The 10,617-nt window shown below is 33.3% G+C and overlaps 1 protein-coding gene across 1 annotated transcript; it reads right to left on the bottom strand.

Annotated features, from left to right (window-relative positions):
- Window positions 1-1,437: 1,437 nt before the first annotated feature.
- On the bottom strand, window positions 1,438-7,330 carry LOC107408759 (TPR repeat-containing protein ZIP4). The gene is made up of 6 exons (XM_060811217.1): window positions 7,325-7,330; window positions 4,314-4,639; window positions 3,652-3,841; window positions 3,504-3,536; window positions 2,718-3,338; window positions 1,438-2,516 (listed from the first exon to the last, which is right to left on the bottom strand). Exons 1-6 carry the CDS (start codon window positions 7,328-7,330, stop codon window positions 1,695-1,697), a joined length of 1,998 nt encoding a protein of 665 aa, XP_060667200.1. The 3' UTR covers window positions 1,438-1,694.
- Between the last annotated feature and the right edge of the window lie 3,287 nt (window positions 7,331-10,617).

Below are 10,617 nucleotides of genomic sequence, written 5' to 3'. Positions count from 1 at the left end.
CATTGTATCATAATCTTGTTTTTGGTAAATTGTATTACAATCTTTTTGCTAATGTGTATCACAAATTATGATATATATTACCTTATACATGTATATATATATAAAAAAAAATTATTCTAACAATTTTGAAAATTTTAATATTTATATTTATCTTATTAATTATGAACATGAAATGAAATATCACGTATGAAATACTTACTAAAATAAATTCAAAGCTTAAATCATTATGTTCAAACGAATACGTGTATAAAATAGGTAACATTGCAACAAAACTAAAATGCACATGAGAGAATGTTTATGACATAATTTACAAAGTATAAAAACATGCAAAATTGATAAAACATAGGGAGTGATATTAATTCTTTTGTTAAAATTTTTTTTTTCTTTTTTTATATTAACTTTTTTTTTTAATCTTTTCAAATTTTCACATGCAAATCTCATTTATTTTTTCAGTAAAACATTCATATTTAAGATTAGATAAATTCAAACTAAACGATTGAATATCTTAAAGTCTAACCAATATCGCTATTATATATATATATATATATATAGTTTATGGTAGAAAAATATGACATGAATTGCCATATATTTCGCTATTTAAGATTTAAAGTAATAGTTATTGTTATGTATAAATAAATATTTTATTAGTTTTATTATTATTATTTACAATAATTTATCCTTCTTAGCATCTCATATCCAGATATGAATATGAGAAATTTATCAATTGAACCAACTTTTTTACTTAACCCTCTATCATTGTTTGAATATCTATATATTATATGAGTAATACTACATGCATTAAATTTTTTTACCAAAATTTTAGTAATAAATTAGGTGGTAATTTTTTAATGGTGTTAAATTGATATTGCTATATATACATGAAAATGTAAACCATTTAAAAGATACTAAATCATGAATATCAAAATTTTGATAAAAAAATTTGATCACTCTATATTTATCCATATTGTATACATGCTTATCATTCATAAAATATGTTCCATACAAATTTGAGTTTTTTACTTGTTATATCACTGTGTATCCCATGGCATATACCCAAATTTATTTATTTATTGCATTGACTAAAATATGAATTTATTTATTTTTAGATGGAGACATAGAGATTTAAATTAAAAATTAAAAACAGTGATAAATGATTTTATGACTGTTAATCACTCTATTTTTTTTATAAAATGTATTACTATTTATGATTGTTTGTCATAATCATTAGTGAAACTCCAAATGAATTGATTCATTTAAAATAATTTGCAAATTAAATTGTCATATGGACATATAAAATGTATTTGGTAGTAATTTTTTTTCTCTTACAAATGCTTTTATTTTGTGGCGTTGTTTTCGTTCAATAGCATATCATAAAACAAACAAAATAAATAAATAAATAAATAAATAAATTTTGAATTAAAAGGAGTAACATAGATGTAAAATGAACATACATATAAAATTTATCAATGATCATTATCAATTGTAATAAATACTCAATTTTTTTTAGTGCTGTGTAAACACAAATCGTTGAATTCAATCCTTCTCCATAAGAAAAGGATGTTTGTTTTTTCTTTTGATGTTTTACGGTTTTGTGTTTGTGGAAACAAAACAAGTTTTTTTTTTTTTTTTTCTTCATTAGTTTCTTCTTTCCTATTAAAAGATACGAATCGCTAATGTCCTGTACATTTATAGATTCATACAGTGAGCTGAGACCTGTTGTCGCCATCATTTTGCACACAAAATTCCTTCCCCAAGCCACCAACAAAATCCTCCATGGATAGCCTGCAAGTCTCCATGCTAGGAACTTGCTTAGCAAGTTCCAGACCAGTATTCATCCATTTCTTTCCCACATATACAGTGAGCTGAGACCTGTTGTCGCCATCATTTTGCACACAAAATTCCTTCCCCAAGCCACCAACAAAATCCTCCATGGATAGCCTGCAAGTCTCCATGCTAGGAACTTGCTTAGCAAGTTCCAGACCAGTATTCATCCATTTCTTTCCCACATCAATCTGACCTAACCGCATTGGCAGTGCTGCCCTGTTCCAAGCCGTCGTGGCTAGCCATTTTCCCTCTTCAATGGGATACTCACCGTCCTTCAAACCGACCATTACTCGGTACGCTTGCTTGTACATTGCATGCAATGCTTCATCATCTGTTTCACCCTTGCGTATGCTGGCTATTACAATGAGCTTCCGGACAATGAGAGCCACATTTTGGTAATCCGGGGATGGTGATGAAAGAAGAGCTGAAAGGCACTCATTTAGAGCAAAAGTGGCTATTTCGTAATTTGGCCATGGACCCTGTGAGGCGCGGAGGCCAATCTGAAGGAGGTATCTGGGGTTGCACACCTTTGAACTGGCGAAGCCCTTCACAAGGACTAATTGTGATCCTAAATCGTTGAGCCGTCCTTGTATTTCATAGGCGCAGAAGGTGTATATGAAGAAGAGATCGGGCTCAATGTTGCTAGCTTGATCATCATTAAGCCGAGTTCCTGTTGAGTTTGTCTTCAGTATCTGCATCAGGGCAAGAAATGAACGCCATTTTAAGGTGATCCTCCGTTAAACCATAAGACATAGGCCTATCATTTCGACAGTCAGTTTTAGCTAGACAAAGATGGTTGCAAGTTCTATACGTTACTTAATAATGTGCTGCAAAAGAACCATTCAAGTCACAAAATGCTATATGAATCTAAAAGGCAATTAGTTATTTCTTACCTTCCCTGCTCTATCTAGCAATTCGATAGCTTGTTTTACTTCACTGTCCGACAATGCAGCATTTTTCTGATTCTCTGAAGCAATCGTGGCAGATACAGTCAATATCAACGATTTGCAAACCATGATACTGTTTTCTTCTACTTCCAAATCAACCAGAAATCCATAAAATTTGGATGCCAATTTCATGAAATGGGAACATAACTCAAAATTCCTCTCCTTCCCAGTTTTTGTCCCTAAGTTCCATGAAGTCACCGCAAACCAATTCCTTTCCCGTCTTCCAACCTCACCTTTCCCAAAGAAGCAATCAGAGCCAACCTCAGATGCACGATTATAAGCCCATTTAACAAACTTGAAAACTTCCAGTTCATTGCCAGGCTCTTGAGTTAGGATTGTAATCAAGGTACGTAGAACTACAACTTCTGGTGTTGGCATGGATTTTCCATTGGCATAAAAGTTAAGGAGACTAGATAGAGCAGCAACAGCAACAGTAAGAGCACGGCAAGCTACAGCTTCATGCGCAGCAAGGGAGAGAAAGTCTGGACTAAAATCAAGGCAAGTTGTCATTGCTTGAATCTGATTAATTGAACTATTCTTGTCGTTCTTCTGCAGATAGATCTTTAACTGCATAATATAGAAAAGCTATAAAGTTGCTCATAACTTATTAAAGAATTTTGTTGCAAAGATCTGAATAAATTGTGGTTTTAGTACTCAGTACAAATACAATAACTAAATATGTTTTACAAGTTAATGGAGAAGACATATTTATATAATGTTGTGTGAGAGAACCTTCAGGAAGGCAGCAGTAATGTTGGGTTCAAGCTGTAGAGATGAAAACAAGGCATTATTAGAAGGTGAACTTTTTTGTAGATTGCAAGCAAGATATCAGTGATCTTAAATACCAGAATTCCAGCTTCTTGTACGCATTAGAATGTACCTTTTCTGCCTCATTGATGTATTCTTGAGCTTGATCAAGTTGAGAGAGACCAAGGTGGCAGAGACACAAAACTCTGAAGCCCTTGGCTCGGAGTATACTATTCTCTGAATCATATGGAACATAAAGCATTGATTTTTCGAAAATCTCAGCACTTGTTTCATAGTCTTTGGATCGAAAATGATCTGCAGCGCTGTTAATAAAAGAAATTAAATAATCGAAATTTCGTAAAACGAAAGACTTCAACTCACGAAAGTATAATGAAAGCACAAGATCATAACTACCAAAGTGAATCGCAAGCTGGGCCGACTAGATAGAAAAAGCCAAATATGACTCGACTATTTCTTTAACTTCTGTTTTTCACTCATTGGGTGGAATTCATACCATGTTTTACCCTGCCCTTGTCAGAAACTCGTCCTCGATTGGAGTTCAAATCGAAACTTATAATACTTAATTGGAATTATGCAAAGAAATTACAAGGCGTTAATTTATTTAAGATGGTTATTAATTAGCCCACAGTCCTTCAACATGCTCATAGGGAAATAAATCTAATAAGCCGCTTCAATTGAGCATGGAAGCGATCATTCAAATTCACGTTAGGCAATTCATTACCAAAGCACGATGAATTTCAAAAGACAAATAAGCATAAAGAATTACGAACTTACCAATTCCATAGTAGAGCATGCATAGCCACCCTCTGCTTCCCGGCTGCCTCGCCGGAGAAGAGTGCTACGACCCTCTCATCCGACACGAGCTCCGCCACCACTTTGGCCCTCACCCTCGCCCCCTCACCGCCACTTCCACCATCCCCAACCACCTTGTGGGCGACCCTCACGGCGGCGCTGGCACTGATGTGGCACCGCCCCAACAGCCCCAGGAACACCCCCTTCGCCGTCTCTGCTCCGGCCGTCCCAGCTGCCTGAAAGTAAGCCTCTACCGCTGATACCCAAACGCCCTCCGGAATCCCCTTATTTACCACCTTGCTTCCGAGCTACTGTTCACATATACTGTTCACCTATGGTTAAATATCTCTTTTTTTTTTTTTTTTTGATATTTTGGGCTAAAATATCTGCATATAAACATCAATCTCCAGCTTGTATGGCTGCCGAGCTATCTTGCTTCTGAACTACTGTTCACATGCACTGTTTACCTGTGTTGTTTAAATATATTTTTTTTTTTTTCTAAAATATCTGCATATAAACATCCATTTCCAACTTATACTGCTGCGAGATACTGTTTATGTGCACTGTTTATCTTCTGAGCTACTGTTCACGTGCACTGTTTACCTGTGTTGTTTAAATATTTTTTTTTTTTTTTTGGCTAAAATATCTGCGTATAAACATCAATCTCCAACTTGTATTGCTGCCGAGCTACCTTGCTTCCGAGATACTGTTCACATATACTGTTCACCTATGTTTAAATATCTTTTTTTTTTTTGATTTTTTTGGGCTAAAATATCTGCATATAAACATCAATCTCCAACTAATATTGCTGCCGAGCTACTGTTCACGTGCACTGTTCATCTGTGTTGTTTAAATATTTTTTTTTTTGATTTTTTTTTTGGCTAAAATATGTGCGTATAAACATCAATCGCCAGCTTGTACTGCTGCCGAGCTACCTTGCTTCCGAGCTACTGTTCACGTTCACTGTTAACCTATGTTTAAATATGTTTTTTTTTTTTTTGATTTTTTTGGACTAAAATATCTGCATATAAACATCAATCTCCAGCTTGTATTGCTGCCGAGCTACCTTGCTTCCGAGCTACTGTTCACGTGTACTGTTCATCCATGTCTAAATATCTTTTTTTTTTTTTTGATTTTTTTGGGCTAAAATATCTGCATATAAACATTAATCTCCAGCTTGTATTGCTACCGAGCTACCTTGCTTCTGAGCTACTGTTCACGTGCGATGTTCACCTTTGTTGTTTAAATATCTTTTTTTTTTGGCTAAAATATGTGCATATAAACATCCATCTCCAGCTTGTATTGCTGCCGAGATACTGTTCATGTGCACTGTTTATCTGTGTTGTTTAAATATCTTTTTTTTTTTTTGATTTTTTTTTGGCTAAAGTATCTGCGTATAAACATCAATCTCCAGCTTGTATTGCTGCCGACCTATCTTGCTTCCGAGCTACTGTTCACGTGCACTGTTTACCTGCGTTGTTTAAATATCTTTTTTATTTTTTTTGATTTTTTTGGGCTAAAATATCTGCATATAAACATCAATCTCCAGCTTGTATTGCTGCCGAGCTACCTTGCTTCTGAGCTACTGTTTACGTACACTGTTCACCTGTGTTGTTTAAATATCTTTTTTTTTTTTTTGATTTTTTTTGGCTAAAATATCTGCATATAAACATCAATCTCCAGCTTGTATTGCTGCCGAGATACTGTTTACGTGCACTGTTCATCTGTGTTGTTTAAATATCTTTTTTTTTTTTTGATTTTTTTTTGGCTAAAATATTTGCGTATAAACATCAATCTCCAGCTTGTATTGATGCCCAGCTATCTTGCTTCCGAGCGACTGTTTACGTGCACTGTTCACCTAAGTTGTTTAAATATCTTTTTTATTTTTTTATTTTTTTGGGCTAAAATATCTGCATATAAACATCAATCTCCAGCTTGTATTGCTGCCGAGCTACCTTGCTTCTGAGCTACTGTTCACGTGCACTGTTCACATGTGTTGTTTAAATATCTTTTTTTTTTTTTTTTTTGGCTAAAATATCTGCGTATAAACATCAATCTCCAACTTGTATTGCTGCCGAGCTATCTTGCTTCCGAGATACTGTTCACGTGCACTGTTCACCTATGTTTAAATATCTTTTTTTTTTTTTGATTTTTTTGGGCTAAAATATTTGCATATAAACATCAATCTCCAGCTTGTATTGCTGCCGAGCTACTTTGCTTCTGAGCTACTGTTCACATGCACCGTTCACCTGTGTTGTTTAAATATGTTTTTTTTTTTTTGATTTTTTTTGGCTAAAATATCTGCATATAAACATTAATCTCCAGCTTGTATTGCTGCCGAGCTACTGTTTATGTGCACTGTTCATCTGTGTTGTTTAAATATCTTTTTTTTTTTTTTTTTTTTGGCTAAAATATATGCGTATAAACATCAATCGCCAGCTTGTACTGCTGCCGAGCTAGCTTGCTTCCGAGCTACTGTTCACGTGCACTGTTCACCTATGTTTAAATATGTTTTTTTTTTTTTTTGATTTTTTTGGACTAAAATATCTGCATATAAACATCAATCTCCAGCTTGTATTGCTGCCGAGCTACCTTGCTTCCGAGCTACTGTTCACGTGTAGTGTTCACCTATGTTTAAATATCTGTTTTTTTTTTTTGATTTTTTTGGGCTAAAATATCTGCACATAAACATTAATCTCCAGCTTGTATTGCTGCCGAGCTACCTTGCAGCTACAGTTCACGTGCACTGTTCACCTTTGTTGTTTAAATATTTTTTTTTTTTGGCTAAAATATCTGCATATAAACATCCATCTCCAGCTTGTATTGCTGCCGAGATACTGTTCAAGTGCACTGTTCACATGTGTTGTTTAAATATCTTTTTTTTTTTTTTGATTTTTTTTTGGCTAAAGTATCTGCGTATAAACATCAATCTCCAGCTTGTATTGTTACCGACCTATCTTGCTTCCGAGCTACTGTTCACATGCACTGTTCACCTGCATTGTTTAAATATCTTTTTTTTTTTTTTTTGATTTTTTTGGGCTAAAATATCTGCATATAAACATCAATCTCCAGCTTGTATTGCTGCCGAGCTACCTTGCTTCTGAGCTACTGCTTACGTACACTGTTCACCTATGTTGTTTAAATATCTTTTTTTTTTTTTGATTTTTTTTGGCTAAAATATCTGCATATAAACATTAATCTCCTGTTTGTATTGCTGCCGAGATACTGTTTATGTGCACTGTTCATCTGTGTTCTTTAAATATCTTTTTTTTTTTTTTTGATTTTTTTTTCGCTAAAATATTTGCGTATAAACATCAACTTGTATTGCTGCCGAGCTATCTTGCTTCCGAGCTACTGTTCACATGCACTGTTCATCTGAGTTGTTTAAATATCTTTTTTTTTTTTTGATTTTTTTGGGCTAAAATAATTGCATATAAACATCAATCTCCAGCTTGTAATACTGCCGAGCTACCTTGCTTCTGAGATACTGTTCAAGTGCACTGTTCACATGTGTTGTTTAAATATCTTTTTTTTTTTTTGATTTTTTTTTGGCTAAAATATCTGCGTATAAACATTAATCTCCAGCTTGTACTGCTGCCGAGCTACCTTGCTTCCAAGTTACTGTTCACGTGCACTGTTCACCTATGTTTAAATATCTTTTTTTTTTTTTGATTTTTTGGGCTAAAATATCTGTATATAAACATCAATCTCTACCTTGTATTGCTGCCGAGCTACTTGCTTCTGAGCTACTGTACATATGCACTGTTCACCTGTGTTGTTTAAATATCTTTTTTTTTTTTATTTTTTGATTTCTTTTTGGCTAAAATATCTGCATATAAACATCAATCTCCAGCTTGTATTGCTGCTGAGCTACTGTTCATGTGCACTGTTCATCTGTGTTGTTTAAATAACTTTTTTTTTTTGATTTTTTTTTTGGCTAAAATATCTGCGTATAAACATCAATCTCCAGCTTGTATTGCTGCCGAGCTACCTTGCTTCCGAGCTATTGTTCATGTGCACTGTTCACCTGTGTTTAAATATCTTTTTTTTTTTGATTTTTTTGGGCTAAAATATTTGCATATAAACATCTACTGTTCACGTGCATTGTTCACCTGTGTTTAAATATATATATATATATTTTTTTGATTTTTTTTTGGCTAAAATATCTGCATATAAACATCAATCTCTAGCTTGTATTGCTGCCGAGCTACCTTGCTTCCGAGCTACTGTTCACATGCACTGTTCACCTGTGTTTAAATATCTTTTTTTTTTTTGGCTAAAATATCTGCATATAAACATCAATCTCCAGCTTTTATTGCTGCCGAGCTACCTTGCTTCCGAGCTACTGTTCATGTACACTGTTTACCTGTGTTGTTTAAATATCTTTTTTTTTTTTTTGATTTTTTTGGCTAAAATATCTGCGTATAAACATCAATCTCCAGCTTGTATTGCTGCCGAGCTACCTTGCTTCCGAGCTACTGTTCACATGCACTGTTCATCTGTGTTGTTTAAATATCTTTTTTTTTTTTTTTTGGCTAAAATATCTGCATATAAACATCAATCTCCAGCTTGTATTGCTGCCTTGCTACTGTTCACGTGACTGTTCAACTGTGTTTAAATATTTTTTTTTTTTTTGATTTTTTTTTGGGCTAAAATATCTGCATATAAACATCAATCTCCAGCTTGTATTGCTGCCGAGCTACCTTGCTTCCGAGCTACTGTTCACGTGCTTTGTTCACCTGTGTTGTTTAAATATCTTTTTTTTTTTTTTGATTTTTTTGGGCTAAAATATCTGCATATAAACATCAATCTCCAGTTTGTATTGCTGCCGAGCTACCTTACTTCTGAGCTACTGTTTACGTGCACTGTTCACCTATGTTGTTTAAATATCTTTTTTTTTTATTTGTTTTTTTGCTAAAATATCTGCATATAAACATCAATCTCCAGCTTGTATTGCTGCCAAGATACTGTTTATGTGCACTGTTCATCTGTTTGTTTAAATATCTTCTTCGTTTTTTTTTTTTTTTTTTTTTTGGGTAAATGAAGTAAGCCCATTTGGGGATTCTGAAGACCACAATGTGGATAAACGACATAGGTATTAAACAAACATTTCTGGATTTACCTTATCAAAAAAAAAAAAAAAAACATTTCTGGATTTAAGCCCAAAACATCGCATCCACTCACAGGCACGCCTTATATTTTAACCCAGTCGGATACATGTATCAACATGAATTAGTCTTCTCTTACATATTACAACTCATGTAATTATGCATTTAACAAAAAAATAATAATAAAAGAAAAATAAAAAAAAAAAATCACGGAATAATGCATGTTTCTTTTTTGCCTTTAAGCCAGCTTCTTACTTCTTCATTCTAAAAAATAGAATTGCACCTAATTTAAAACTGAATGAACAAGGTTTAAAATAATCCATTTCGATCCAATTCATTTAACATTCTTATATCTTACACCAAAGCCTAATAGGATGATGAATCCTTAGGAATTGCATATCCCTTCTTATACGAAGATAATAAATACATAAAGCCCCGTAGACATATTTTCCTACGTGTACTAGGTCATGCTCAAACAAAAGATTCTTTTAAGACTACTATTCATTAATATATGTTCATATATCTCCCACATTTTCTTTTTTACTCTAATTATATGGCATTCGCCCTCCATATTACAAACACATTTCATATTACTATTCATCATTGCTCAGTTTCCACCTTCTATAGTTATATATATATATATATATATATATATGCCCCCCACACCTTACACGCACACACCTCTATACGCATTATACACACACACACACACACACACACACCCCTCGGCCTCACACACACACGCCCCTGTATATGACCATACATTATTTATTCTATGCATATGCTTTCATACACTACACCCACATCCATAATCACGATCCTAACTTTTATACATAATTTACTGCATATATACGCATTCATACAGTATTTTTGAAGTTTAATCCAAATATATATATATATATATATATAACGAAATTTAAGTGAGGATGTTTTCAACTTTTTAATTTGAGAATAAATAAAATTAATTATTTACAAATGTCAGATTATATTTATTTGTTATAGAAGTTTAAATAAGAATATTTTTAACTTTTCAATTTAAAAATGAGTGAACTTGATCATTTAGAGTTGTTAAATTATATTGTGATTATATGCATTTGATGTGATTAATATATGTAATCAATGGCTTTACAGGATCAAACTCAGTTATTTTTAAAGAATCAGTCTAACAGCTTTAAACG

Source organism: Ziziphus jujuba, chromosome 9 (assembly GCF_031755915.1).
Source record: "Ziziphus jujuba cultivar Dongzao chromosome 9, ASM3175591v1".
Classification (NCBI taxonomy): Eukaryota; Viridiplantae; Streptophyta; class Magnoliopsida; order Rosales; family Rhamnaceae; genus Ziziphus; species Ziziphus jujuba.
This window is presented reverse-complemented; position numbering and strand designations above follow the sequence as displayed.